This window comes from Podarcis pityusensis, assembly GCF_964106645.2.
Source record: "Podarcis pityusensis genome assembly, chromosome: 1".
Lineage (NCBI taxonomy): Eukaryota > Metazoa > Chordata > Lepidosauria > Squamata > Lacertidae > Podarcis > Podarcis pityusensis.
Genome location: NC_138028.1, coordinates 5,519,320 through 5,546,452, shown reverse-complemented (window position 1 = coordinate 5,546,452; position 27,133 = coordinate 5,519,320). Strand labels below are relative to the sequence as shown.

Sequence of the window (27,133 nt, the reverse complement as noted above, 5' to 3'; positions counted from 1 at the left end):
GTAAGATTGTCTTCCATAAACACGGTTTTAACAGTCAGTCCGTAAGTGACTGTGGAGGCCAATTCTGGATCCACACGTCCTTCCACAGTGGGGACATTGGTTTCCAGGCGGGAGTTGATCATGGTGAGGGTTTGCCAAACATGCCTTTCTCTTAGCCCATTTCTCCCTTGCATCCTGAGTTCGAGTGTCTTCAGAGCCCATGACACCTTTGGCAAAGGCTGTTCTCCAACTGAAGCGCTCGCAGGCCAGTGTTTCCCAGTTGTCGGTGTTTATACTACATTTTTTTAAAGATTTGCCTTGAGAGAGTCTTTAAACCTCCTTTGTTGACCACCAGCATTACGCTTTCCTTTTTAAAGTTCGGAATAGAGTAGTTGCTTTGGAAGACGATAATCAGGCATCCGCACAACATGACCAGTCTAACGAAGTTGATGTTGAAGAATCATTGCTTCTGTTATGTACTGAAGTTCTCACCCTGGGCCAGCAGGGGGATACTGTAGATAGTTATGCAAATGAAGGATCGAAAAGTGACGTTCAGTGATTGGATAGTTTTGTATGCAAATGAAGGATCGAAAAGTGACGTTCAGTGATTGGATAGTTTTAGAAAATGGCAACAGTTGCATTGTTCTGGAGCTCTATATAAGCAGGCTGACTGAGCTTCTCAGCCTAGTTCTGTTCTGGATAAAGAAGAGCTGTTTAAAGAATCGCTGTGTCGTCTGACATGTTCACCCACAACTTAACAGCTTCGACATGGATGATTGTGATGTACTGAGTTGCTTTGCTTCTTCCAGTACACTGGTCTTCTTCCAGTACCTGCCTTCCCAAGTGATGCATAAAATTAACACGTGTGCTTGTGGGAGATGAGCGCCACAGCCCCTAGTCTCCTTTGACTGAAATTCACCTTCCAGGGGTTCTTTGACCTTTCACCTGGGGGAGGTGCGTTATAGGTTTATTTTATTACTGTTTTTATTATGTGTTTCAGGTTTCCATCTTGCATTTTTATGCTGCAAACCGCCCTGAGATTTATGGGTGGTATGTATGTACAGTATGTATAGTATGTATGTATGTATGTATAAATAAATAAAATAAAATAAAATAAAATTTGTTTGCTCGATTGCAGCAAACCTGCTGCCAATAAACACGCGGCTGTCGCGTTTCAGTTTCTTATGCCTTTTATTATTTGTCAGCCACCTCGGCGTTTTAAATTTATCAACGTCTCTCTCTCTCTCTCTCTCTCTCTCTCTCTCTCTCTCACTCTCTCACTCAGCACCCCCTGGTTGCCATGGCAACGCCGCTTCCTGGAGTGCAAGGCGGGAGGGGGCAGGAAGTAGAATCCCCGCCCGCCCCCGCCCCCGGGCTAGCGAGAGAGGCCGGGGACGCCGCGGGGGCGCCTTCACAGTCTCGGGCCTCTCTAGGCGTGGGCGGCTGGACGGATGCCTGCCTTGGAGGAGGATAATCACATGAGAGGGTGGGAGGGGGGGGAAAGAAAAAGAAAACGCTAACAAGGACTGGCACTTTCCGCTCGCCGTAGCTCAGGCGACGCCTCCGAACCCTGCCCAGCTGCGCCTCTGATTGGCTCGGGGGCCGGGACGGACATGCGCGCCGAGCGGGTCTGAGGCCGGATTGAAAGGGAGCCGGGGAGGGCACTCGGGGGCTCTTAAAGGGGCCGCGCTGCTGAAGGGACTTGAGGGAAAGGCTGTTGCGGGAGCAAGATGGTGAGTGCGGGGGGATCGCTGGGGCGGCGAGGGGAGGCCCGGGCTGGCTCCTTCGCCGCTTCCACATTCCCGGGAAGGTTTGTGCCCTTAGAGTTCCCAGGTGGGGTGTCTAAAAAACCCTCCCATGTCCCTGTTGGGGGTCTCCGTCGTCGGTGGGGGGGGGGAGGGAGAGAAAGATATGACATTTTGAGCAATAAATATGACTTTTGACACAAAAAAATAGATGTGGCGATGGCCTCCCGCTGCAGGGATGGTTTGGTATTTGTTTAAACCGCCTATGTAACTGTGAGTATCTTGGGGGGGGGGGGGGTTGTTGTTGTTACAGGTTTGTTTTGTTTTTGTTTTCATTATCTTTATTTTGTGGTTTTTTTTTATGCTGCGAACTGCCCTGAGATCTTTGGGGGAAGGGCGGTGTGCAAATTGAATAAATAAAACAAACACACCAAGTTAAAACTTAAAACAATACATTTTCCCAGACTTTTGGGAATGCTAGAGAAGACTCCTGTCCCTCAAAGGAAAAAAACAAAAACTGTGATGCTTCATTGCAAAGAAAGGGCCAGATTTTAATGTTTTAATGTTGTATTTTGATCTTGTTTTTAAGTTGTATTCATTCAACTTGTTTTTATTGTTATTTGTTAGCCGCCCTGAGCCTGGCCTTGGCTGGGGAGGGCGGGGTATAAATAAAATATATTATTATTATTTTACCCACTTTGCATTTAGTGGGACTGTGCTTGGACTGTGCCTCCCTGCCCCGCACCCTCTTTTTTGTCTTATTTTAACTGCCCCACCCTGACCCACTCGCCCTCTGGAAATGGCAGGATCAGGGGTGCATTCCAAAGAAGGATCTGGATTTGTTTCTCTTTGCCACACTTAAGTGCCATGCCCAAGTGTGTTTTCCTGTACTCCCTAATCCAGGACGAGTATACTTTATGTCTGTACTCATACCAGGAATGTGGATTAAATTTCCCCTCATCACTCACTGCAAGCATGAATGGAGAGGGTGTGGAGATGAGTGGCTGAAAAATGCTCCACTGGGGATAAATCCACATTCTGCGATGTGGAAAGTGCAGTCCTGTGTGTGCCTACTTGGAAGTAAGCCCTACTGAACTCACTCCCACAGGTCTGTCCAGGATTGCAGCCTGGGTCCTTGTCCTCGTGATGGGAGGGGTTGATGCTAGGACTCTTTCCCCCTTAATACATGTTTATTCCTAAAGTGGAGAATGTAATCTGCATTGTCCCAGAATACTTCAACCCTGTTCCCACTAATGGACTCACAGTTGTCCATGGAGGCGCAGTGCAATTCTGTGTCCAGGGTAGCTGTCTACCAGCTCCATCTGGTACGCAGGCTAAGACCCTCCCTGCCCGCAGACTGTCTTGCCAGAGTGGTGCATGCTCTGGTTATCTCCCGCTTGGACTACTGCAATGCACTCTATGTGGGGCTACCTTTGAAGGTGACACAGAAACTACAACTAATCCAAAATGCGGCAGCTAGACTGGTGACTGGAAGCGGCCGCCGAGACCACATAACACTGGTCCCAAAAGACCTACATTGGCTCCCAGTTACAGGGAACCAAGCAGAGGGCCTTCTCGGTAGTGGCGGCCGCCCTGTGGAACGCCCTCCCACCAGATGTCAAAGAAACAAACAACTATCGGACTATTAGAAGACATCTGAAGGCAGCCCTGTTTAGGGAAGCTTTTAATATTTGATGAATCATTGTATTTTAATATTCTGCTGAAAGCCGCCCAGAGTGGCTGGGGAAGCCCAGCCAGATGGGTGGGGTATAAATAGTAAATTATTATTATTATTATTATTATTATTATTATTATTTATTGATACTTGGAAGCTAGTTCTCTTGCGGTCAATGGGACTCCTTCATTTTAAGTACGATCTGGATCAACACCAATTGTGATTTTTGTATGTGTGTCATTATGCACTTTAGCCACCCTGGAAAATAATAACATAAAGAGCTGTGAGAGGATGGAATTTTTACTTGGTATCTCTTCCAAGGCACACCCTTGCCTAGTCATTCTAATCTGCTTCCGTTAATGGTAAATTTGGAACCGGGCTGGCTGTTGTGTTTAGCTAATCTGGTGTAAAAGGTGGTGGTGTGTATGCATACATCTTAAGTTCCCTTTTGGCTCCTTGTGGCCGTCTAATTGTTCTCTTGGAGAAAGCTAAAGTAGAACAGTTGCACTTTTCCAAAATGGGATGCCTTCACTTTGGGAAATCCTTGAGGTAAGGGTCCCCACCTCACCCACAACTGCCTTCTCTCCCCTCTTCCCCAAAACCCTCTCATGGAGCCCAGAAAGGGCTGATTCTGCTATCTGCCTCTAGTCTCTTGGGCAAGTTCACACCAGTATAAACACCCTCTTGTTCCTTTTCTGCCCACCCACCACTGCTGCTTATCTTTAACTCTCTGTTCACCCTCCAACCATCATCACGTCTTTGTTACTGTTCTTATTATGAATTTTGTGTTTTTATTTTGTACAGTGGTACTTCCGGTTAAGTACTTAATTCGTTCCGGAGGTCCGTACTTAACCTGAAACTGTTCTTAACCTGAAGCACCACTTTAGCTAATGGGGCCTCCTGCTGCCGCCGTGCTGCGGGAGCGTGATTTCTGTTCTTATCCTGAAGCAAAGTTCTTAACCTGAAGCACTATTTCTGGCTTAGTGGAGTGTGTAACCTGAAGTGTATGTAACCTGAAGTGTATGTAACCTGAGGTACCACTGTATTTTTATGGCGTGAAGATGCCCTGAGATCTATGGACGAAGAAGGGCAGTATGCACATTTATAATAATAATAATGACCATTCTTTGGAAGCAATCAGTGTCAGCTGGTGGGAGGGGGCTGGTGCTTGTGTAGGGAGGACAATTCGGTTAGATGGCCTTGGGTCTTGGTCTTGGCACTTTGGAAGCAAAGGAATCTGCTTTCTCCTGTGTCAGGCCATTGGCCCATCCCACTCAGCATTGTCTACATTGACTGGCAGCTGCTCTCCAGGGTTTCAGACAGGGGTCTCTCCCAGCTACACCTGCATGTGCTGGGGAGTGAACCTGGACCTTTCTGTGTGCAAAGCAGATGTTCTGCCAGCTGAGCCACGGCTACATCCCATTTGTAAGTTTTTCGCTCGCCCTGCCCATCCTCTCTTAAATTCTTAACTCCTTGCGATGCTCAAAAGGCTAGTTCTCAAGGAAATTGGCTTGTGTGCTGAAAGCCTCTTTCAACAGGCTTCGGTTAGACTTTAGAGGCCTTGAGCTGTTTTGTTTGTGAGAGCTCTTAGCCTTAAGTCTGGCTGTGAGTAAAAAAAAAAAAGAGAGAAAAGTAGGGCATGTCTGTCTTGCAAAACCTAATCCAGTTTTACTGTCAAGATTTCTGCCTCCTCCCCACCCCAGGAATTAGGTGCTTTGTGGGTTTGCACAGGAGCTGAAGCTCCTCTACTAGATTCCTCACTCCTCTGAATAAAAATTATTTTTAGTTCCAGCAAAAGAAACAATGAGATGGTCCCTGCCCCAAACAGCTTACAATTGAAACAGCAGCGGCAGAAGTGGAGTCCCTCTGCCTCCCACCCCAAAAAATCCTCTGGCATTTAAACAGGTTTAAACCCTTGCACAGAAGTCATTCCAAATCCCCACACGGCAGGGAGATGTAAGCTAGAGACTCGCAAATGCCTTTCCTTCTCTTTTCCTTGGCAACAGGGCTGCAGTAAGCTGTTTTGGTGCTTACGGGTGCCTTGCTGGCTCAGGGCCTCCTATGATGAGCAAATGATTTCTGGGTGGTGCAAGTACCTGGAAGCAGCCTATTCAGGGAACTGGGCTGTGCCTCCGCCTGACACAGTCGCTGAGCTGCATTTATTTGTGAGTGTAACCGCCAGGAGTACATTTTCACAAAGCTACTTGTAGGAGTAGAGAAGCTCAGGCTGGAATAACGAAGGACGTCTTTTGCGGCAACGATTTGCCTCTTCTCTCCTGTTTCTGCTCTTTGCGGTCCTTCCACTTGCATCAGCTTGGCCTTTCCATGCTGGAAATGACTATCTGAGATGGATTTCACTGCAGAGAGCAAAGGAATTTGTAGGATAGGTTTTGTTTTGTCTTATCTGTATAGTGTAAGATGAACATTGAGGCAGTGATGTATATCCAGAAACTCTGGTGTGGCCTAAGTCCTGGTGGGGGGATAACTTCATCTTGTCCCTTTATTTGCTTATTTTTATATCCCAACTTTCTTCAATGGAGGCATACACGATTCTCCCCTTCTCATTTCATCCTTGTAGAAACCTTGTGAGTTGTGGTTCAGCAACACCTGGAGAGCCAAATGTTCCCTATACCTGGCTTATCTCATCCACCATCAGTGGCCAACCAGATCACCTCTATTTCTGGACTTTCCCAGTGGCATGAGCAGAAAAGTCCTTTTCCTCAAGTTCTCCGCTTGCAGCAGGAATAGGGAGGCGTGCCTGGACTCCCGACTCCCACCAGCCAGCATGACCAACGGTTAAGGGAAAAGGGAGCTGCAGCCAGCCTGGCAATATCTAGAGGGGGCACAGGTTCCCTATCCCTGGTCTGCAGTAACCTTCCTCATACTGGGGCTACAACTCCCATCAGCCCCCGGTCCCACGTTGGGGAAGGCTGGCGTTGGCAATACAGTGGTACCTCTGGTTGCGAACGGGATCCGTTCCGGAGGCCGTTTCGCAACCTGAAAAGAAAGCCTGCGGATCGCCGCTTCTTCGCATGTGCGTGACGTCATTTTGTGTGTCTGCGAGACCTGCGAAACCCGGAAGTAACCCGTTCCGTTACTTCTGGGTCGCTGTGGGACGCAACCTGAAAACACGCAACCTGAAGCAAACGTAACATGAGGTATGACTATACTGAGCAGATAGAGCATAGAATCATAGAATCCTAGAGTTGGAAGAGACCACAAGGGCCATCGAGTCCAACCCCCTGCCAAGCAGGAAACACCATCAGAGCACTCCTGACATATGGTTGTCAAGCCTCTGCTTAAAGACCTCCAAAGAAGGAGACTCCACCACACTCCTTGGCAGCCAATTCCACTGTCGAACAGCTCTTACTGTCAGGAAGTTCTTCCTAATGTTTAGGTGGAATCTTCTTTCTTGTAGTTTGGATCCATTGCTCCGTGTCCGCTTCTCTGGAGCAGCAGAAAACAACCTTTCTCCCTCCTCTATGTGACATCCTTTTATATATTTGAACATGGCTATCATATCACCCCTTAACCTCCTCTTCTCCAGGCTAAACATGCCCAGCTCCCTTAGCCGTTCCTCATAAGGCATCGTTTCCAGGCCTTTGACCATTTTGGTTGCCCTCCTCTGGACACGTTCCAGTTTGTCAGTGTCCTTCTTGAACTGTGGTGCCCAGAACTGGACACAGTTCAACGGCTGAACTTTGTACAAGGCTGCTTCCTCTGTTTTCACTGCAGGATCACTTAGCACAAAGCATTTCAGAATACAGTGGTGCCTCGGGTTAAGAACGTAATTCGTTCTGGAGGTCCGTTCTTAACCTGAAGCTGTTCTTAACCTGAGGTACCAGTTTAGCTAATGGGGCCTCCCGCTGCTGCCGCACGGTTTCTGTTCTCATCCTGAAGCAAAGTTCTTAACCCGAGGTACTATTTCTGGGTTAGCGGAGTCTGTAACCTGAAGCGTCTGTAACCCGAGGTACCACTGTAGTTACTTGTTTCCTCTTATTAGTTTCTGGGGCTTTGCGCCAGACCTTCCAACAGCTGGGGATCAGAGAGCTGTGGCTGACTTAAATGTCTTAATAAGAATGTCTTATTCATCTCCCTCCTCGTCTCTCCTTCCCTGTCCGTCCCCCCCCCGCAGAGTGAATCCCTCGTGGTTTGTGACGTGGCCGAAGACCTTGTGGAGAAGCTGAGAAAATTCCGTTTCCGCAAAGAGACGAACAATGCTGCGATTATCAGTAAGACCTCTGCCCACCAGGGTTTCAAGGCCTTGCGCTGGGTTGGGGTGGAGAAGGATCTGCTGAGTAAGAGCAGAGGGCGTTGCGGACTCTGCATTTGGCCTGAGGCCTCCTTGCACTTTGCTTTCTGAGAGCAGAGTTGAAAGAACTTTTGCATTTGGATGTCAGCAAAAAACGAACAAAAAAACCCTGTCCTAGGCAATTTGGAGAGCTGGTTGAGTGGCAACCTTTGTGTCTGCCACAGGTTACCAGTTGGTTGAAACCACCGGATGGGAGAGAACTCTTGTGCTTGAATCCTGCTTGCTAGTTTCCCGCAGGCCACTGTGAGAACAGGGTGATGGACTAGAGGGGACCATTGGCTTGATCCAGCAGAGCTCTCCTTGTGGATTTGTGAGTCCACTGAATGGCCAGAGGCAAGATGCAGGCACTCAGTCCCAACTTTGTATAGCGGGAGAAATGTTGTTGGAAGGTAGTGATCAGTGTTAGAAACTCAAATATATAAGCTGGGCGGCAAATGGCTCCTTAAACCAAGGTTACGATTGCCAAAGCGGAATGCCTAGATGCCATTTTGGGGCCAGGCGGCTTGAAATTGGTCCCTGAAATTCATTCTGGTTGTGCAGATAAAATACAAAATTCTACAGGATGTGGTATTAGTGTGTGAAAACAGCCAAGATTCAAAGATCCCCAGGCAGGTGCTTTCAGGTGGTGGAGAGATCAGGCGCTATATTGGCGCCCGGTCATCTTCACTTGGTCGCAAATGGCTGATAGGTGCAAAATGTGCCCGGCGCCTGCCTAATTTCGAATGCTGGCAGTGAGAAGTATTGAGGTGGGAAGGGGAAGGCACAAGCCAGTAGTGGGCGGAGCAATGGCCGTTGCGATTGCCTTTGTTCAGTCGGCCAGATTCCAGCCGTTCAAAGATAAGGGGGCTCTCTCACATTTGGTCTGTACACAAACACACATTGTGTATACAGTGGTACCTCTGGATGCGAACGGGATCCGTTCCGGAGCCCCGTTCGCATCCTGAACAGAACGTCATTTTGAGTGTCTGCGCATGCGCGAGCAGCAAAACCCGGAAGTAACCCGTTCCATTACTTCCGGGTCGCCGCGGCACGCAACCTGAAAATGCTCAACCTGAAGCATATTTAACCCGAGGTATGACTGTATATAAGCCTCATTCCATGCAAGCAAAAGGTATTCTTGGTTGGAGGACACAAGCCAGCCAAATAGGTTTGGGGACAGGGGGAGGGGCTTGAGGAGAGGGGGTGTGGCTTAGAGGGAGGCCTGAGGGTTGCCTCTGGCCCTGGGGTTCCCCACTTCTGCTGTAGCAAAGCAGTAGGGTATTAAATGGCCAACAGAGTCTTGGAGGCAGTTTCTCGTTGTCCCAAATTATGTCAACACCGTAATTAAGCTTCGGGTCTGTCTGTCCAGAGCTGACCTTGTCGGCTTCAGTGGCTCTTCCGTGGAGCCTCTTTTATCATCCTGAGGATCCCTTTAAAAAGAAGAAATCGAAAGAGATTACTGCCCTCATGGTTACAAAGATAAGTGGATTTATCGCGGCTTATGTTCTTTTCCAAATGTTTCTTCTTTCTCCTGATTCTCCTTCCCTGCCCTGGTTGAGCAAACGTCTCTTAACTACAAGAAACTGCCGTCGTGGCATTTGCTATGGGTGGTTTGGTGACGTTGGGCAGTATTTAAGTGTGTGTGCATGTGGATGAACTATTTATATCCCACCATAATAAAACACAAGTTACAAGCTAGCTAGCAAAAAAGAAAAGGGGAAAAAATTGCTCAATAGCCACCAGGCAAAAACACATCTAAAAGCACCGTTTTCATCTGGTTCCAAACAGCAAGAATATCTTCCTGGAAAAAAGCAAGTTCTGTAACTTGGGGGTGCTGTGGCTGAGAAGGCCCTGTCCCTGCTGAGGTGTCCCTCATCTTAAATTTATGCACCTGGTTCTTCCTGCCTAAGTGCAGAACCTTACATTTGTCACTATTGAAATTCATTTTGTAACCTTGGGTCCAGTTCTCCAATCTGTTAAGGTAATAATAATAATAATAGTAGTAGTAATAATAATAATAATAATAATAATAATAATAATTTATTATTTATACCCCGCCCATCTGGCTGAGTTTGCCCAGCCACTCTGGGCGGCTCCCAATCAAGTGTTAAAGACAGTACAGCATTAAATATTAAAAACCTCCCTGAAAGGGAATCGTATTGAATCATAGCTGTCACCTTTTCCCTTTTCTTGTGAGGAATTTTATTCAGAATAAGGGAATTTCCCTTAAAAAAAAGCAAAATGTTGACAGCTATGTATTGAATCCTGATTCTATCTTCTGCGGCATTAGCTCCCCCTCCCAGTTTGGTGACATCTACAAATTTTATGAGCATCCCCTCTTTTCCTCCGTCCAAGTCATTTATAAAGACGTTGAACCACAACGGGCCCAGGACAGAACCCTGTGGCACCCCACTTGCCACCTTTTTTCAAGGATGGTGAGAAACCTTCCCTTGTGGTAAAACAACAGAGCAAAGTCTTAATAAAAGCTTTTGTTTTTATTTTTTTTAAAGCATGTTGTTAATAGCAACCCATGTTGCTAATAGCACACAGTGAGTGCAGGTGGGTCGCCAGTGAGGAGTCAGTGTTACCTGGTAATCGCCCTCTGCCACAAAGACACTCCTTTTCTGAGTGTCTTTGTGGCAGAGGGTGATGCTCAACAGCAGGGATGGGAAACCTCAGACTCGGGGGCCACATTCAGCCCTCTAGACCTCTCTCTCTGGCCCTTGGAACTCTTCCCTGCGCCTCACCCCTCGTCAGCCTTGCTTTGCACCCTCATTGAGTGTTTTTGCCTGGCTGGGATTTGCCCTTGAACTTTGACAATTTCCCCTGCTTGTCTACATGGAGGACAGAGAAGGGTTTCCAAATAATAATAATAATTATTATTATTATTATTTATTTATACCCCACCCATCTGGCTGGGCTTCCCCAGCCACTCTGGGCGGCTTCCAAAAAAAATTAAAATACTGTAATACATCAAACATTAAAAGCTTCCCTAAACAGGGCTGCCTTCAGATGTCTTCTAAAAGTCTGGTAGTTGTTGTTCTCTTTGACATCTGGTGGGAGGGCGTTCCACAGGGAGGGCGCCACCACCGAGAAGGCCCTGTGCCTGGTTCCCTGTAACTTTGCTTCTCGCAGTGAGGGAACTGGCAGAAGGCCCTCGGCGCTGGACCTCAGTGTCCGGGTAGAACAATGGGGATGGAGACGCTCCTTCAGATATACTGGACCGAGGCCGTTTAGGGCTTTAAAGGTCAGCACCAACACTTTGAATTGTGCTCGGAAACATACTGGGTGTGGAACGTAAATAGGTGTGGAAAATAGCCTCTTTCACAAAGGAAAACATACGCACCTGTCGTTCCTCCTCCTCCTTTTGACTCTGGTCCTGCCAACTTCTAGTATTCAGCCCTTGGAACAGTGTCCAGAATCCTCTTGGTGGGTCAGCTGAGAGTTGCTCCGAACATTGGCCTGTTAATTGTGCTACTGTTAATTGAATTAATTTATTATTTTGGTCACAGACCAGTTCCAGCTCACATACAAAATCAGGGAAGTCACGAAACACAATAGGGATGCATTTAAATTTGCAGTGCGGTATAACAGGGACAGAACAGATGCAGCAGCAATTAAAATATATAAATTACATCTTACTCACTAAAATATAACCTGAAGTTGTCATTTATTTATTTTTTAAATGATTTTTATTAGGGTTTCAGTAAAAAGTTAAACAGAAAAACATAAAAAAGAAATACACAAATACACAATACATAATCAAAAAAAAGAAGAAAAACACAGAGAACAGAAAACAAAAAAAGAAACAGAACAATTAAAAACAGTATCACCTTTTCATTTCCGTTTTTAAATTTACTTATTTTCTGGACTTCCTCATACCTCCCTCTTTTGTATTCCAGTCCAAATTGTTTGTCCAGCAGTTTCTTTTCCACTTTTTTAATCCCAATCTTTAATCTTAATATAATATAGCATTAAAATTTTACCTCTTAAGTACCCAATTTCCATTTCCTTAAACTTCTTTAATCCTAATCTTTAATCTTAGTCTATCTATAACTTTATCCTATACAGCTGGAAACCACTTATTTTCAATCCAACATCACTCATTCTTTAATTTTGCAATGTTTCTGTAGATAATCTTTGAATTTCTTCCAATCTTCCTCCACCGACTCTTCTCCCTGGTCACGGATTCTGCCAGTCATTTCCGCCAGTTCCATATAGTCCATCAGTTTCATCTGCCATTCCTCCAGCGTGGGAAGTTCTTGTGTCTTCCAATACTTTGCGATGAGTATTCTTGCTGCTGTTGTTGCATACATAAAGAAAGTTCTATCCTTTTTTAACACCATTTGGCCAACTATGCCCAGGAGAAAGGCCTCTGGTTTCTTGGGGAAGGTATATTTGAATACCTTTTTTAATTCATTATATATAATTTCCCAGAAAGCCTTAATCTTTGGGCACGTCCACCAAAGGTGAAAGAATGTACCTTCAGTTTCTTTACATTTCCAACATTTATTATCGGGCAAATGATAGATTTTTGCAAGCTTGACTGGGGTTATGTACCACCTGTATATCATTTTCATAATATTCTCTCTTAAGGCATTACATGCCATAAATTTCATACCTGTGGTCCACAACGGTTCCCAGTCAGCAAACATAATGTTATGTCCAACGTCTTGTGCCCATTTAATCATAGCCGATTTTACCGTTTCATCCTGAGTATTCCATTTCAGCAGCAAGTTATACATTCTTGACAAATTCTTAGTTTTGGGTTCTAACAGTTCAGTTTCTAATTTTGATCTTTCCACCTGGAAGCCAATTTTCTTGTCCAATTTAAATGCCTCCATTATCTGAAAATAAAGAAGCCAGTCTCGCACTTTGTTTTTTAATTTTTCAAAACTCTGCAATTTCAGTCTATCTCCATCTTGTTCCAAAATTTCTGAAGTTGTCATTTCAAACCTTAATCGTGGTGGTATCACAGCTTGTTCCCTAAGTTTTATGGCAATCGCACAGAATTTGGCCACCTTTAACGTGATCTCTGGATCTTTGTCCTCTACCAGAGATTTTAAACATTGGAGTTTGGACCCATTTGGAGATTATTGCTCTTAATTGGCTGCAGCCAGAGAGTAAGGCAGGGCGAGCAGCCCTGTAAAAAAGGAAGCAGTAGAACCATTGACATCAGTGGTCCTAGCTGAGTCGTGTTCATTAATTTCAGTGGGTTCATTTCAATTTCTTTCTCCCTTTTATTATAGTGAAGATCGACAAGGATAAGCAGCTGGTGGTTCTGGATGAAGAACATGAGGTTTGTGGATGGTCTATTTATATGGTGTGGATTTTGTGTCTTCGCCTCCAGCTACAAACTGCTTCCAAGCTGGGGCTGCAACTTCTCACAGCAAAGATTTTCTTATTGCTGGATTTTGAAAGTGAACCGCTGCGCCATTTGGAAAATCGTTTCTTTGTCTGTATTCCACGCCACACCAGCTCTGCCCTTTGCAATGTTGGTTCCTGCAGGATGCTCTGAAACCACGCCTGGGTGGTCTTGGCAGAAGTAGCAACGTCGCGCTTGGCATGTCTGTTCAGAAACAAACCCCACTGAGTTTAGTGGGCTTTATTTCCTAGCTTTTGCCAAGCTGGTGCTGTTCAGATGTTTTTGACTACAACTCCCATCAGCCACAGTATGATTCGTCCCTGCTGGGTGGAGCTGATATCTGAACAGCACCTGGTGGTGGCGGTGATGATGATTTATTAGATTTATATACTAGCCTTCATCATAAGATATCAGGGTGGTTCACAGAATAAAATGGTCAAGGGCTCTTTAAGGGAACATGCTTCAGATAATAATAATAATAATAATAATAATAATAATAATAATATATAAATTATTTATACCCCGCCCATCTGGCTGGGCTTCCCCAACCACTCTGGGCAGCTTCCAACCAAATATTAAAATACTGTAATACATTAAACATTAAAAGCTTCCCTAAACAGGGCTGCCTTCAGATGTCTTCTAAAAGTTTGGTAGTTGTTATTTTCTTTGACATCTGGTGGGAGGGCGAACCACAGGGCAGGCGCCACTACCGAGAAGGTCCTCTGCCTGGTTCCCTGTAGCTTTGCTTCTCGCAGCGAGGGAACCTCCAGAAGGCCCTCGGGAGCTGGACCTCAGTGTTTGGGCAGAACGATGGGGGTGGAGATGCTCCTTCAGGTCTACTGGACCTTTGAGGCCATTTAGGACTTTAAAGGTCAGCACCGACACTTTGAACTGTGCTCAGAAACGTACTGGGAGCCAGTGTAGCTTAGATAACTTAGTTACTGTTATGTATACCATTTTATACAGCTGTTGGATATATCTGTGGGATTCCTGTGTGCACAACCCCGTCTCTTGTTTTATTTTTAATTCTACCAGGGCATTTCTCCAGATGAGCTAAAAGACGAGCTGCCCGAGAGGCAACCTCGATATCCTTTTTTTGGCGGCGGCAATATTTTGCTTTAGAAGAACCCATTTCCGGTCTGCATATTGGTGCTTGCAAAAGCCTCAAGCCATCACAACCAGCTCTGCCTGGGCATGTGGGTTGGGCCATGAAACAGGTGTACAAATCGATGGGTCACTGGTGGCGATTCCAGGTTCAATCCTCACATGGAAACCATCATTTGTCCACAGACTGCTTTTCAGGTCATGTGGCCAGCAGGACTAAATCGCTTCTGGTGCAACGGGACACAATGACAGAAACCAGAGTGCACGGAAACACCATTTACCTTCCCGCTGCAGCGGTACCTATTTATCTACTAGCACTGGTGTGCTTTCGGACTGCTAGGTTGGCAGGAGTAGGGACCGAGCAAAGGGAGCTCACCCCGTCGCGGGGATTTGAACTGCCGACCTTCTGATCGGCAAGCCCAAGAGGTTCAGTGGTTTAGACCACAGCGCCACCCATGTCCCCATGGTGTATTACAATTGCTACACTAGGCAGAAAAGCAGTTAAGTGGTCTGCCAAGAACCTCGGCGATTTTCAAGTGGTCCATGGTGCGAATATTTTGGGAGCCACTGGCGTAGACAATTTTAAGATAGGTGGGCCAATGTTCTGGCTTGGTACAAGGCCCCTTTTTACAGTTCTTGCCCACTAGGGGTGAGAGGCTGTCTTTAGAGTGCTAGGTAAGAGCTGGAGCCTCAATGGACAAGCAGGACATTGAACCTAAGAAAGGGAAAATATGAATGGAGTGTCCACGCCCTTACCAAGGCAAAAAGACAGATATTGATGAACTGGAAAGATTTAAATGCAGCTGTCTTCAGTGAGTGGATAGAATATATGTACAAACCTGTAACACATGAACAAGCCGTTTACAAATGTAGACTCGCCGTGGACAAATTTAACAATATTTGGAATTCATTTTTATGAGCACTGTAGTAGGTTAGGTTTAGGTTAACTACCATAACCATCATGTAATGTTAATAGTTTTTTGTTTTTTAAATGGGTGTTTTTTTGTTTTATTTATTTGTTTTTTTGGGGGGGGACGCAGGTGACACTGGGTTAAACCACAGAGCCTGGGACTTGCCTATCAGAAGGTTGGCGGTTCGAATCCCCACGACGGGGTGAGCTCCCGTTGCTCGGTCCCAGCTCCTGCCAACCTAGCAGTTCGAAAGCACGTCAAGTGCAATTAGATAAATAGGTACCGCTCCTGCGGGAAGGTAAACGGCATTTCTGTGCACTGCTCTGGTTCTCCAGAAGCGGCTTAGTCATGCTGGCCACATGACCCGAAAGCTGTACGCCGGCTCCCTCGGCAAATAAAACGGGATGAGCGCCGCAACCCCAGAGTCAGCCACGACTGGACCTATTTTATTTTATTTTCACATTTTCTTTTACCTGGTGCACTTAAAATTTTATACTTCTTATTTTTCCGTAAAGAATATAACAAGCAAAACTGCATTTCCCAGCGTTCTTTAGGGAGGAAGATGTGACTGTTTTAAAGTGGGATGATTCTGCTTTAAATGCATAGTGCGAATGGGACCTCGGGGTGGAAAGCAGGGGGGGGGGCGGGCGGGGAGGCGCTGCTCAGACCAAACAAGAGTCCCTGGGAAGTGCTTTCAACTGTCTGGTACGATCATGGCTGCCTTTAGTCCATTTTAGCGTTTCATTGATCCGAACGTAGCAGCCCCAGGTATGAACTGCCCCCCTCACCTGTAAACTCTGTTTAAAAACTGAGCACGTTGCAACGGGCAGGTTTCAAGATCCTCTCTTGCCCACCCCTCCTGCTTCCATTTTCCTTAACTCTAAGAAAACGTTCATCGTCTACAGCTACAAGTACCAGCACGACGACGGGAGAGTCTCTTACCCGCTCTGCTTCATCTTCTCCAGCCCCGTCGGTAAGTCAAGCTCCGGCTGGATGATGGGGGCAGTTTCTCCCGTACAAATTCCTGCTCTGCGTGGGGTTGGACTGGATGACCTTTGGAGGGCCCTTCCAGCTCTCTACAGTTCTGCGAAGCAAAACGCAGCCGCCTGCTGGGCTTCAAGATGGAGATGGCTGATTGCCATAAGGACAGCAAGTTCCGCTGGGAGCCATGTTTTAATCGGACGGGACACAAACACGTCTTAGGATAGCCCTAAGAACAGCCCACACATGATCTGGGGCGAGGTTATGTTGGTGAAGCTTGTGAATCGCCCTTTTCAGGACCCCCATGCTCTCAATTTTAAGTGTATACACCTGCCTTCGTTGGCCCGGCACCCTCCAGAAATTGTTGTTGGACTACAACTCCCATCATGCACTGGCAGGGGCTGATGGGAGTTGTAGTCCAACACCCCCTGGAGGGAGCCAGGCTGACAAAGCCTGGCTTAGATTTCGGAGCCCAGGAGGTGCAACGCTTAAGAGTTGTCAAGCTCGGACCTGGGTTCAAATCCTCACTGGGCCACGAAGCTCATTTGGTGTGACCTTAGGCCAGTCATTGCCTTCTCTCAGCCCAGCCTGAAGGAATGGGTTTCTGTGTAGTCGGTTTGAAACAGGACCCCAAAATCCCCTCCTCTTCTTTTTCCAAGGGAGCATTTCTAAAATGCATTAACTTGAGCTGTTGAGCAAATGCATAACAAGAACACAGCTGTATAAACAAAGCTCTCTCCTTTATCAGTTCGTGACGGCAAGGATGACCTTGGCTGTTCCAGCGGAGTAGGGATGACATGTCTGGGTCTTACCTTACTGCGCTCTGACGCACAGACCTAGTCCGGGAACAGCGCCAGAGTGTGTTCTTGGAGTTGGTGACCTCTTGCTCCAAGATAAGAGCATAGGAACAAGAATACCCTTTTATGGTCAGGAGTACAGGACGGAAAACCCTTTTATGGTTAAGAGTACTGGAGCAGGAACATCTGTGATGTCAACCTGCGTGTACAAGCTGATGTGACTGGATTCCTGGGGAAGGGGGAGAGGGTGCCTGGAGGATATATATACTGCATGAAATCTCTCATTTCTTTGGACTTGCTGTGAACTGACCACGCAAGTGCCTCACAGTGTCGTCGTGGGGATTAAATTGGGGGGCGGAAATGGGGAGCTCCTTAGAGGAAAAGGTGGGATATAAATGCAATCAGTTAATAAATGGAAAGGGGCGACTTGCAAGGGACGAGACTCTAGTAGAGCAGCTTTTGCCAACCAGGTGCCCTCCAGAACCACAGTTCCCATTGGCCCAATGGGAGTTGCAGTCCAGAGCATCTGACAGGTGACAGGTTTAGCAGAGCAAGGAGCTGGTAGCGAGTGGGGATTGAAAAGCAGCCAGGCAGTAAAATGGCTGGCCTATTCCATCTGTACCTCTGCCCCGTTCCTCCTGAACAGACTGCCTTAATGCTGGTCTTGCTTTGCTCCTGATCCTGATTCCCTCCCGATAATTGCAGGGTGCAAGCCTGAGCAACAGATGATGTACGCTGGCAGCAAAAATAAGCTCGTACAGACGGCGGAACTCACAAAGGTAAGAGTGGAACGCTCCCAGAATTTGCTGGGTACGAACTTATTGCATTTTGGGGAACGGTAGTGGCTTAATGGGGGTGGGGAAGGCCTGACTGACTCCAGCTGCAAAAGCTGAGGCTGCTGAAGACCATCTTGGCTGTGAGTCCTGGAAGATCTGCTTCCTGCTTGCAGGCCTTTTCCCACCTGGCCTGGAAGGCAGGACTTTGACTGACTCCAGCTGCAAAAGTTGAGGCTGCTGAGCAGAATCTTGAGCTGGGGTGTTGTTTTGGATTCTTTCTTGGGTACATGTGCTGTTGTTGTTTTGTATCATTTTCAATCCTGTTGTGATATATATACACAAATTGCTCCTTTTGGTTGCATACTTTAAATGATTGATTTATTGTTCGTGTCTACTTTTGTTATGTTGCAGTGACGTGTTTTTTTTCCATGTTGTAAGCTGCCTTGAGCATGGTCTGAACTGTGGAAAGGTGGCATGCAAATGAAATTATGTATGTGTTCTAGAGCATCTGCCTTGTGTGCAGAGGGGTCCTTGGGTAGATTCCCGACTCCGGAGAGCTGCTGCCGGTTGGTGTAGCCAGCACTGAGCTAGATGGACCAATGGTCTGATTCGTCATGCTAACTTGATGCTTTCCCCATTGCCTAAACTCTTCTATCAGTTTTAAATCTATTATCAGGGCATGTGTGTACAGTGGTACCTCAGGTTAAGTACTTGATTGGTTCCGGAAGTCTGTACTTAACCGGAAGCGTTCTTAACCTGAAGCGGACTTTCCCATTGAAAGTAATGGAAAGTGGATTGATCCGTTCCAGACGATGAAAAAACACCCCCTAAAACAGCAATTTAACACGAATTTTACTGTTTCACGAGACCATTGATCCATAAAATGAAGGCAATAATCAATGTACTGTACTATAAAATAAATAAGACAGTATTTTAGATGAAAAAAAATTATTTCCAAACTCACTGTTTGGAGGGGGCTCAGGGTCCTCTTCCACAATCACAGTGGCTTGGCTCCCGGCATTCATGGAGGCCTCGGAGAGCTCCTGCGGCTGGAGCCCAGTCACAGAGCCTCTGTAGGCCCCGTGGATGTCAGGGCTTGGCTCCCGGCATTCGCAGAGGCCTCAGAGAGCTCCGTAGGCCCCGCCGATGTCCGGGTTTAACCCTAACCCTAACCCTCCAGGCAGCGACGAGGCCTCAGAGAGCTTGGACAACTTACTTCCGGGTTACAATTGTTCGTAACCCAAAAAAACGTAAGTTGAAGCGTTCGTAACCCGAGGTACCACTGTAATGTGGTGCCCATAAAATTCTGTGCTAAGGGGAAAACTGAACTTTGTAGCCTGTGCGCAGCATACAGATCTGCCCCTATAAATTAGACAAAATTACTCTGCTCTGCTAGCTGTGCAGAGAGGCAGAGAACTGGCACTGAGTCACTGTCTCTTTTTGTGCAAGAGATCCTCTGGCACGTGGGGGGAAAGGCGTCCTGTGGCTAGCTTCAGACTTCACTGGGCTTCCACTTCCTTTTTTTTTTTTTTTAATTAACGTTATTGGAGTTCATAAAGAAAAATACAAAGATTATTGTCAAATATCTCCTTTTTTGTGTGTGGTCCAAACGAAAACATTGATCCAGAGGCAAAAAAGAGATGGAGAAGAGGGGTGGGGGAACTAGAGAGAAAGAAAGAGAGGAGGAGGGAGGGAGGAATAGAAAAGGAATTAAAAGAGAAAGTGGAAAGAGAAGAAAGAGAGAGAAAAGTTAAGAAGTTGGTTTTCCATTTCCAGTGTCATAAGGGCTGGTCACTCAGCTACATGCGCATGAATTCACAGGTGTGCCAGGAAGCCAGGTGTGGCTTTGAGTGATGGGGACACCCCGGCATGCACACGGACAGCACTGGCCAATGGCATCCTTTCACCTCTGGATAACCCTTGTAAGTTTCAGATGGGTTGGGAAGGCGGGCAAGAGAGGGGCGCCCGCTCTCGCCTGCCTTCACGCCTATTCAGGGCAGACAGGGACCAGCACAAGCTGTCTGGCTCACAGTCTTGCAGAGCAAATCTGGTGTGGAGAACTGGATTTCTAGCTGTGTGCTCCAGCTTCCAAGGGAGACAAGAATTAGACCAGCCTTCTCTAACCTGGTGCCATCCACAAGGTTTGGACCACAGCTCCCCTCTGCCCCAGGCATCTAGGGCAGGGCAAACCTATACTTTCAGCTTACTGTACCCTTCAGCTTCCTAGGTAAAGGGACCCCTGACCATTAGGTCCAGTCGTGACCGACTTTGGGGTTGCGGCGCTCATCTCGCTTTACTGGCCAAGGGAGCCGGCGTACAGCTTCCGGGTCATGTGGCCAGCATGACTAAGCCGCTTATGGCGAACCAGAGCAGCGCATGGAAACGCCGTTTACCTTCCCACTGGAGTGGTACCTATTTATCTACTTGCACTTTTGTGCTTTCCAACTGCTAGGTTGGCAGGAGCAGGGACCGAGCAACGGGCGCTCACCCCATTGCGGGGATTCAAACCGCCAACCTTCTGATTGGCTCTCTGATTTAACTAGCTTCCTACTGTGCCCTTAATCCTCTGAGCAAGCAGCAGCACTTCCTAGCTGGCCTTTCTTGAGCAGGGTTGTGTTCTCCTGCCTGGTCCTTCCATCGCTCCCCTGAGGAGACTCTTCCTTCCACCCCACCATGTTTTCCATAATCGCCCTACTGTGGTTTTGAGTGCAGTAACTAATCTGTACTGTGTGATGGAGCTTCGCTCCCCCCCATCTTTCCATTTTACATCGATGCATGAATCAATAGCGGTCTGAGCTGACATCTCTGCCTGCATTCAGAGGAAGCATTAAATAACACCGCAGGCGCTAATGCACCCCTCTTCTGCTCCCCTGTTCCTCAGGCAATTTCTAGGGCAGGGAGCCAGTGTGGTGTAGTGGTTAAGAGCGATAGTCTCATAATCTGGTGAACCGGGTTCGCTTCCCCGCTCCTCCACATGCAGCTGCTGGGTGACCTTGGGCCAGTCACACTTCTCTGAAGTCTCTCAGCCCCCCTCACCTCACAGAGTGTTTGTTGTGGGGGAGGAAGGGAAAGGAGAATATTAGCTGCTTTGAGACTCCTTCGGGTAGTGATAAAGCGGGATATCAAATCCAAACTCCTCCTCCTCCTCCTCCTCTCTTCTTCTTCTTCTTCTTCTTCTTCTTCTTCTTCTTCTTCTTCTGCCCCTCTGAGAGATCCTGCAGATCAGGGGTGGGTGACTCTCAGGCCAGCGGGCCAGTCTTGACCCACCCACAGGGTCCAAGTTGGCCTGGGAGGCTGTATCGTCCAAACCACACTGCCCAACAGCAGACGTCTCTGGATTAAGTATCAGGGATGTGCTCGGTGTTTGTCATTGAGAGACAATGGAGTGTGCCTCTGAGGGTGAAGTCGAAACTCTGTGTTAGCAGCACCGAAGTGACGTCCTTGGGGCGCAAGCCTGGGCAGGGTGTATGGAGGTCCTGGGCTGACCAGATAAAGAAGAGAAGAAGAGTTTGGATTTGATATCCTGCTTTATCACTCCCTTAAGGAGTTTGGGGAAGATAGACTAAAGGATTCCGCCCAAGGCCTGATACCGCCAAAGTTGTGACGTTTTGCTACCGGAAAAGCAAACCTGCCAATGCAGAGGAATTCCTTTCCGGCCCTTCAACAGCGACCTTGACGTAGCAGCGCCCGCGTACCTGTGGAGAAAAGGTTAACCTGCAAAAGAGGTCTTAACTGAGGGTGGGTAGGGTGGGAGAAGCTCTGGAGCCAACTGACAATTCCCAGGTAGGGTCCTCCCCCAATTGTGTGGGCAGGGTGGTCCCTCCCCCTACCTGGCCTGATTACCTTGACAAATCCTCCCCAGGCAGGAATGGGCAACTGGCTGAGGTAGGCGGAGACCTCCAGGTATCCCACCTGGGGAAGGCGAAGCCAAGCCTGTGCTAATGGAGCCGCATAGGGTGCAGGGGGCTGCGCACGACCACACAAAAGGTGCCCCTCCATTTAATGTGGGGAGCGGCCACTACATAAACAAGACACGAAGAAGAAGAAGAAGAAGAAGAAGAAGAAGAAGAAGAAGAGGAGGAGGAGTTTGGATTTGATATTATCACTACCCTAAGGAGTCTCAAAGCGGCTAACATTCTCCTTTCCCTTCCTCCCCCACAACAAACACTCTGTGAGGTGAGTGGGGCTGAGAGACTTCAGAGAAGTGTGACTGGCCCAAGGTCACCCAGCAGCTGCATGTGGAGGAGCGGGGAAGCGAACCCGGTTCACCAGATTACAAGTCCACCGCTCTTAACCACTACACCACACTGGCTCTCACTGATGGGGTCCAAAGGAAATCAGCGCAAGACATTTGGCACCAGCTTGGCTGCAGGAGTTGCCAGGAGGAGGCACTCTACTCCAGATTTACTCCTGAGCCTTTTTATTCTCCTGAGGGGAAGCCAGGTTTACGATCAGTGTTTTCCTTCTCTTATATTGGCTGCTTTCCCAGGTTAATGAACCCCACCTGGCCCTCACTCCCCTCTGCAGCATGTGCAGGAATTGCCTTCTTGACCGTTCAACCCACTCTTGGTCTCGTCCGCTCAATCCTCCAGAGTCCCAAGTCACCGAGGGTTTGAGACCCATCGGATTCCCTCACTCGGTTTAGCAGGCCAGTCAAATCTGTTCCTGGGGTGTGTCGTCGCATGCTGACAGCTTACCAAAGCATTCTGCCTGTGCAAAGGTTTCACTGTTAGGAAAACATTATTTAAGACACAGATAAAAGTTCCTAGAAGCTTTAAAGAGGGTTCCAGATTTTTTTCTTTAGTGTGTAGGAGTGCCACTCTAGGCTAGATTGGTGTCAGCTAGAGGTGTAGATAAAGGGAGGAAGTTGCAGGCTGCAATTTCCACACGAGGAAAGCACACACACACACACACACACACACACACACACACACTGTCAGCACACACGCTGACAACAAGGTTGGAAGTCAGACAATGTGTGCTGCTGATACTGTGAGTTTTGCTGTGTCAGGATTGTTACCGTATTTTTCGCCCCATAGGACGCACCGGCCCATAGGACGCACCTAGTTTTTTGGGGGGGAAATAAAGAAAAAAAATCCCCCCCCCAGGTGCGGGGCTGGAAGAACCAGGTCGGGGAACAGCGGGAAGGCATGCTCCGCCTCCCCGCTGTCCCCTGAGCTTGTGGGGCTGGCGATGGGGAGAAGCCCTGCTTTCCCCATTGCCAGCCTCCAAAGCAGGTCGAGGAACAGCGGGGTGCAGGCAGCTCTCCCACGGCTTGCGGACAGCTTCCTGAAGCCTGGAGAGCGAGAGGGGTCGGTGCGCACCGACCCCTCTCGCTCTCCAGGCTTCAGAGAAAGCCTGCATTCACCCCATAGGATGCACACACATTTCCCCTTCATTTTTGGAGGGGGAAAAGTGCGTCCTATAGGGCGAAAAATACGGTAATTACTGGACTGAGATTATACCGTGCTGGAGAGAGAAAGAGGGAATGTAAATAGCCTGTATATGATAGTAACAGAAATGCCTGTACAATCAGTCAAGCAATAAAGAAGATCTTGACTGTGAATTTGAGTATGACTCCTGTTCTTGTCCTCTGCCTCCGGGGAAAACTCTGCTACAAACATTAAGACGTGGTTTTACCGAGGTGCCACCACACAAGCGGAAAAGCTTGTATCGGCCGAGACCATAGTTACTAACACAATACCTTTCTCTTCCCCCCCCTTTTTTTTTTACTAAAGGTATTTGAAATCAGGAATACAGAAGACCTCACTGAGGAGTGGCTGCATGAGAAACTTGGCTTCTTCCATTAAAAGACTCTTTAAGCATTCCAGCCTGGCGTGAACTGGAACCAGACACGGCGACTCCTCCTCCGACTCCTCCTTTTTAGACCCACAAAGGATGCACTGTATTTATAGTCGTTTCCTGCAGTGTGTGTATGTATGTACATATATATTTTTGTGCGTGCAAAGTTTATACAAGCGTGGGGAGAAGTGGCAGTTCCTGCGTAACCAAACTTTGCCCAAGGGGTCGTTTTCCCTTCCATCTCTTTATTAACTGTTTTAAAAGGGAACAGCTTTCCTGCAGGGACAATTCCACCTCCCCTCCCTCTGTGGCACAGTCTTCCTCCAAGGAACGCTTCCTGCGCAAGCCCCGCTTAAGATGAATGGGACCCTCTGTATCGCTCTTGCTTGTGTCCGTGGGATCTGTGTGCAGGATGTTCCCAGTCAAATGTGTAGCCTTTTCTTCCCCCTTCGCCTGAGCTGCAGAGGCATCCTTGTTGGACAGAAACTGGACACTTAATGGCTTGTATGTGAAAACAGCATTTTCTTAAGTGACTTGAATCTTCTAGGCATAAAAGGGTTTAGAACCAATCTCAAATGCAATTTTTCTGAAGTATTAATCACACCCTCGCTTCTTCAGTTTTTCAGAATGGACCGCTTCCTTTCCTCTTTAAAATTCCAACGATATTCTCAGTTGATCTTGCGTCAACATATTTCCATTTGGGGTCAAAAGTTTGACCCGTCTATTTTTCTTCTCTCTGTGTGTAGTAGATAGTCCCTCTTTTTTTCCTTTTACTAGTCCAAAGGGAAGTAGATTTCTTTTTAAAACATAAAAAAATCCGTAAGGGCTCAGTAACACTCTGGTGAACATCCATTCCTTAAGTCTTTATACGCAGTTTTTATTAACTGTTCTCTTGTCTTTTTTATACAAGCACTTCTCTGTGTGCCTTTCTTTTCTTTTTTACATTTCTTTATCTCTCCATTGATTGTAAGAGAATCTTATGCTGCCAGTTTTGAAACACTAGACTTGATACACAGGCCGACTCTGCCTAAAAGATGAGGGCACACGGTGTCTGATCAATTTCATCTGGAGGGGCAGATTCTGCGGCTGCTATTGCCACGATTTAAAGCGGGGTGCTTTGGCTGGTGAAAACCCAAAAAGATCCACGAAAACAAACCCTGTTCCTTAGTATTTGAATGTCCAGCACAACTCTGTTCTGGGCTCCGTGACCCACGGGCAGGACTGTGTAATACATGCTGTGATTCTGCAGGTAGCACACATTCAGAATTCCGCTTGCAGAATTCCTGACCTGTTCTTTTTTCAAGCTAGTCTCTATCCCACCTTGGTGCTCTCCAAATATTTTGTCCTACTGCTCCCCTTAAGCCTAAAACCGGCTAGCTCGGCGGTCAGGGATGATGGGAGTGGCAGTCCCAACAACACTTGGAGGGCACCACGTTGGGGAAGGAATGCCCCTAGCTCCTTGCAGCTGCAAAGGCGAGCATGTCGGAAGCATGTGGGGCAGCGCTGGCTTTCCTCTTTGAAAACAGCGAGGGAGAGCCAGTGTATTGGTGCCCTGCACATTTCCTTCCTTTCCTCCTAGGGTTGAGTCAATTGTGCGCAGGTCACAGCAGCCCACCTTTCTCGGCGCACAACTTGAATTGCCTGGGTGCAGGACTCGGTGCTTGAACTTTTAATCGCCCTGCCTGCGGGAGGGGTTGGCAACAGAGAACACAGGCCTGGCCTGCTGGTGGATTTTCCCTGTCTGTTCTATACAGCCTTGACCTGCTCTTCTTAAGCTCTGGGATGAGCAACCATTCTCAGGCCACTGACTGGATATACTTTGCCGCATGGGCTCACCTCCCTCCCAGCTGATCCAGCTCTATACCTGGGGGCAGGTGTTGCAGAACGCAAAACAGCGCCTGCTTTAAGGCTGTCCCCTCCACCCTGTCTGCGCTTGGGGACTAGCTTAAAGTGCTTCCCTTTGCAGCAAGCAATGGGTGGGTAGGAGGGAGAGAATCTACATTGTACAGGTTCCTTTAACCTTTTTTTGCTCTTGCTCGCTTAAAGGAGAAAGCCCTGCCCGTCAGCTGACATCACCAGCTATGTCATCAGATGGGGAAATTGGGCACTGTTTGGGGAAAATGAGCTCATCGGCCAGTGTCACCCTGCCGGCTGGAGGTTCCCCACTCCTCGACTACAATTCCCATCATCCCCTGCCCATTGGCCACATTGGCTGGGGCCGAGTCCCGGCAACACCTGCACAGCCACAGGTTTCCCATCTCTGTTCCATTCTGCAGCAAGCGCTTCGCATCATTTCTGGAACAACGTTCTCCTGCGTGGCAGAGGGCATCTATAGATCATTCTTGGTGACACTAAAATGTGAAATCTCTCGTTGACTTCTGGGAGCAAACTGGCTTTTCACCTTTGGATTGAGACGGCAGGAAACTCTTTTGCCTAGCGTTGCTTAAAACTAGGCAGGGCCACGAGTAGATGGATCTGGGTCGGGGGTTGCCAGGCAGCAATCTCCTCTGTTTCCTGGGGCAGCAAGAAACTCAGTAGTCCTGGATTTAGCCCACGGGCCATAAAACTGCTTGCCCCCCCTGCCTTGGAGAATGGAGGAGCTGCCCTTCTCTTGCACCTTCCTGGAACCTTGCCCAGCTTGCAAGATAATCAGGCAGTTAAGTTGCTGTTGGGTTTGAGCCCCTTCTGGGCTGCCTAATCCTACATGTTTTTGAGCTTGTGCAGCAGCTGATGATACATCTGGGCTGTTAAAACACTTAAGGGAGCAGTTGACACTGGTGATAAAAACGAAGCGTGGTATTTTCCTTTCTCTTAACGTTTAGGAGACCTTATTGTCCTTTTTGTAAGTGGCATTATTCTAAAGTGTTGTGCTGAGCATCTTTCGTTCCTTCTTCTTTTTTTACTTTTAGACTTAAATGACAATCGTCTAACTTTGTTCAATTTGGAATATTCATTCCAGCCTTGGATTTTTAGTTTTTGCATACCTATTATTAAGCGTGTTAAGAAAGACCAACACACAAACACACAATTGGGGCGGGGCGGGGAAAACAGTCGACATTCCCATAAGAAAACTATAATTTTTCTAACGAAGTAAATAAATTAACCTTTCTATTGACAGCGTGCCCTTTTTAATACGGTAGTAGTTTAGGATTCCTCTTTGCTAGAGATTAACCGAGTCTGCAAAAATTACACTTTTTAATAGTATTTCGATTTATAAACTTGGAAAAGATTTATTGAGGAAGCATTGCCTAAAGCTGCCCTGAGTTCCCCTGGTGGAAGAGCGTGGTATAAATGCAAATAAATAATAAAGAGAAGTTTCCATGGGAAAAAAGCAAAATGTGCCATGGAAGTTCTCATTCTCAAATTGAAAAGCAGGCTGTAAATACCTGAAATAAATCTTGTATGCTCTGAAGGAGTGTGTTCTTTATTTGATGACGTGAAGCCAACACAAAGGATGGATAAGCTTGTATTTGCAGAATGCAAAAGTCCTCTGCAAAATTATTGCAGGGTCAGTGGGGCCCTCGTGTGGGTCTTCCACTTGAGGGAATTTGCAAAAGAGGCGTCCCCAGCAGACCGCGGTTGGGGGCTTCACACAAGCACATTTAGTACCAGAAACTTGGAGCTACACTGGCCATTTTCAAGTGGATTCTGCTTTTTGGCCTGGTGAGGCAGCCGGCCTCTGATCGTCTTGGGTCTCCACAATCCAT

At 47.4% G+C, this 27,133-nt stretch overlaps 1 protein-coding gene across 1 annotated transcript; it reads left to right on the top strand.

Moving 5' to 3' along the window:
* Positions 1-1,514: 1,514 nt before the first annotated feature.
* On the top strand, positions 1,515-26,838 carry GMFB (glia maturation factor beta). Its single transcript, XM_080993265.1, has 7 exons — positions 1,515-1,712; positions 7,535-7,631; positions 12,940-12,989; positions 14,091-14,140; positions 15,961-16,043; positions 17,554-17,627; positions 23,363-26,838. The coding sequence occupies exons 1-7, from the start codon at positions 1,710-1,712 to the stop codon at positions 23,432-23,434; spliced, it is 429 nt and encodes a 142-aa protein (XP_080849391.1). The 5' UTR covers positions 1,515-1,709; the 3' UTR covers positions 23,435-26,838.
* Positions 26,839-27,133: the final 295 nt, after the last annotated feature.

Bases quoted from the DNA above. Each gene is read 5' to 3' on its own strand.
- GMFB (XM_080993265.1), top strand. The intron at 12,990-14,090 runs GTTTGTGGATGG...TAATTCTACCAG, and splicing joins TTCTGGATGAAGAACATGAG to GGCATTTCTCCAGATGAGCT. The intron at 16,044-17,553 runs GTAAGTCAAGCT...CGATAATTGCAG, and splicing joins CATCTTCTCCAGCCCCGTCG to GGTGCAAGCCTGAGCAACAG.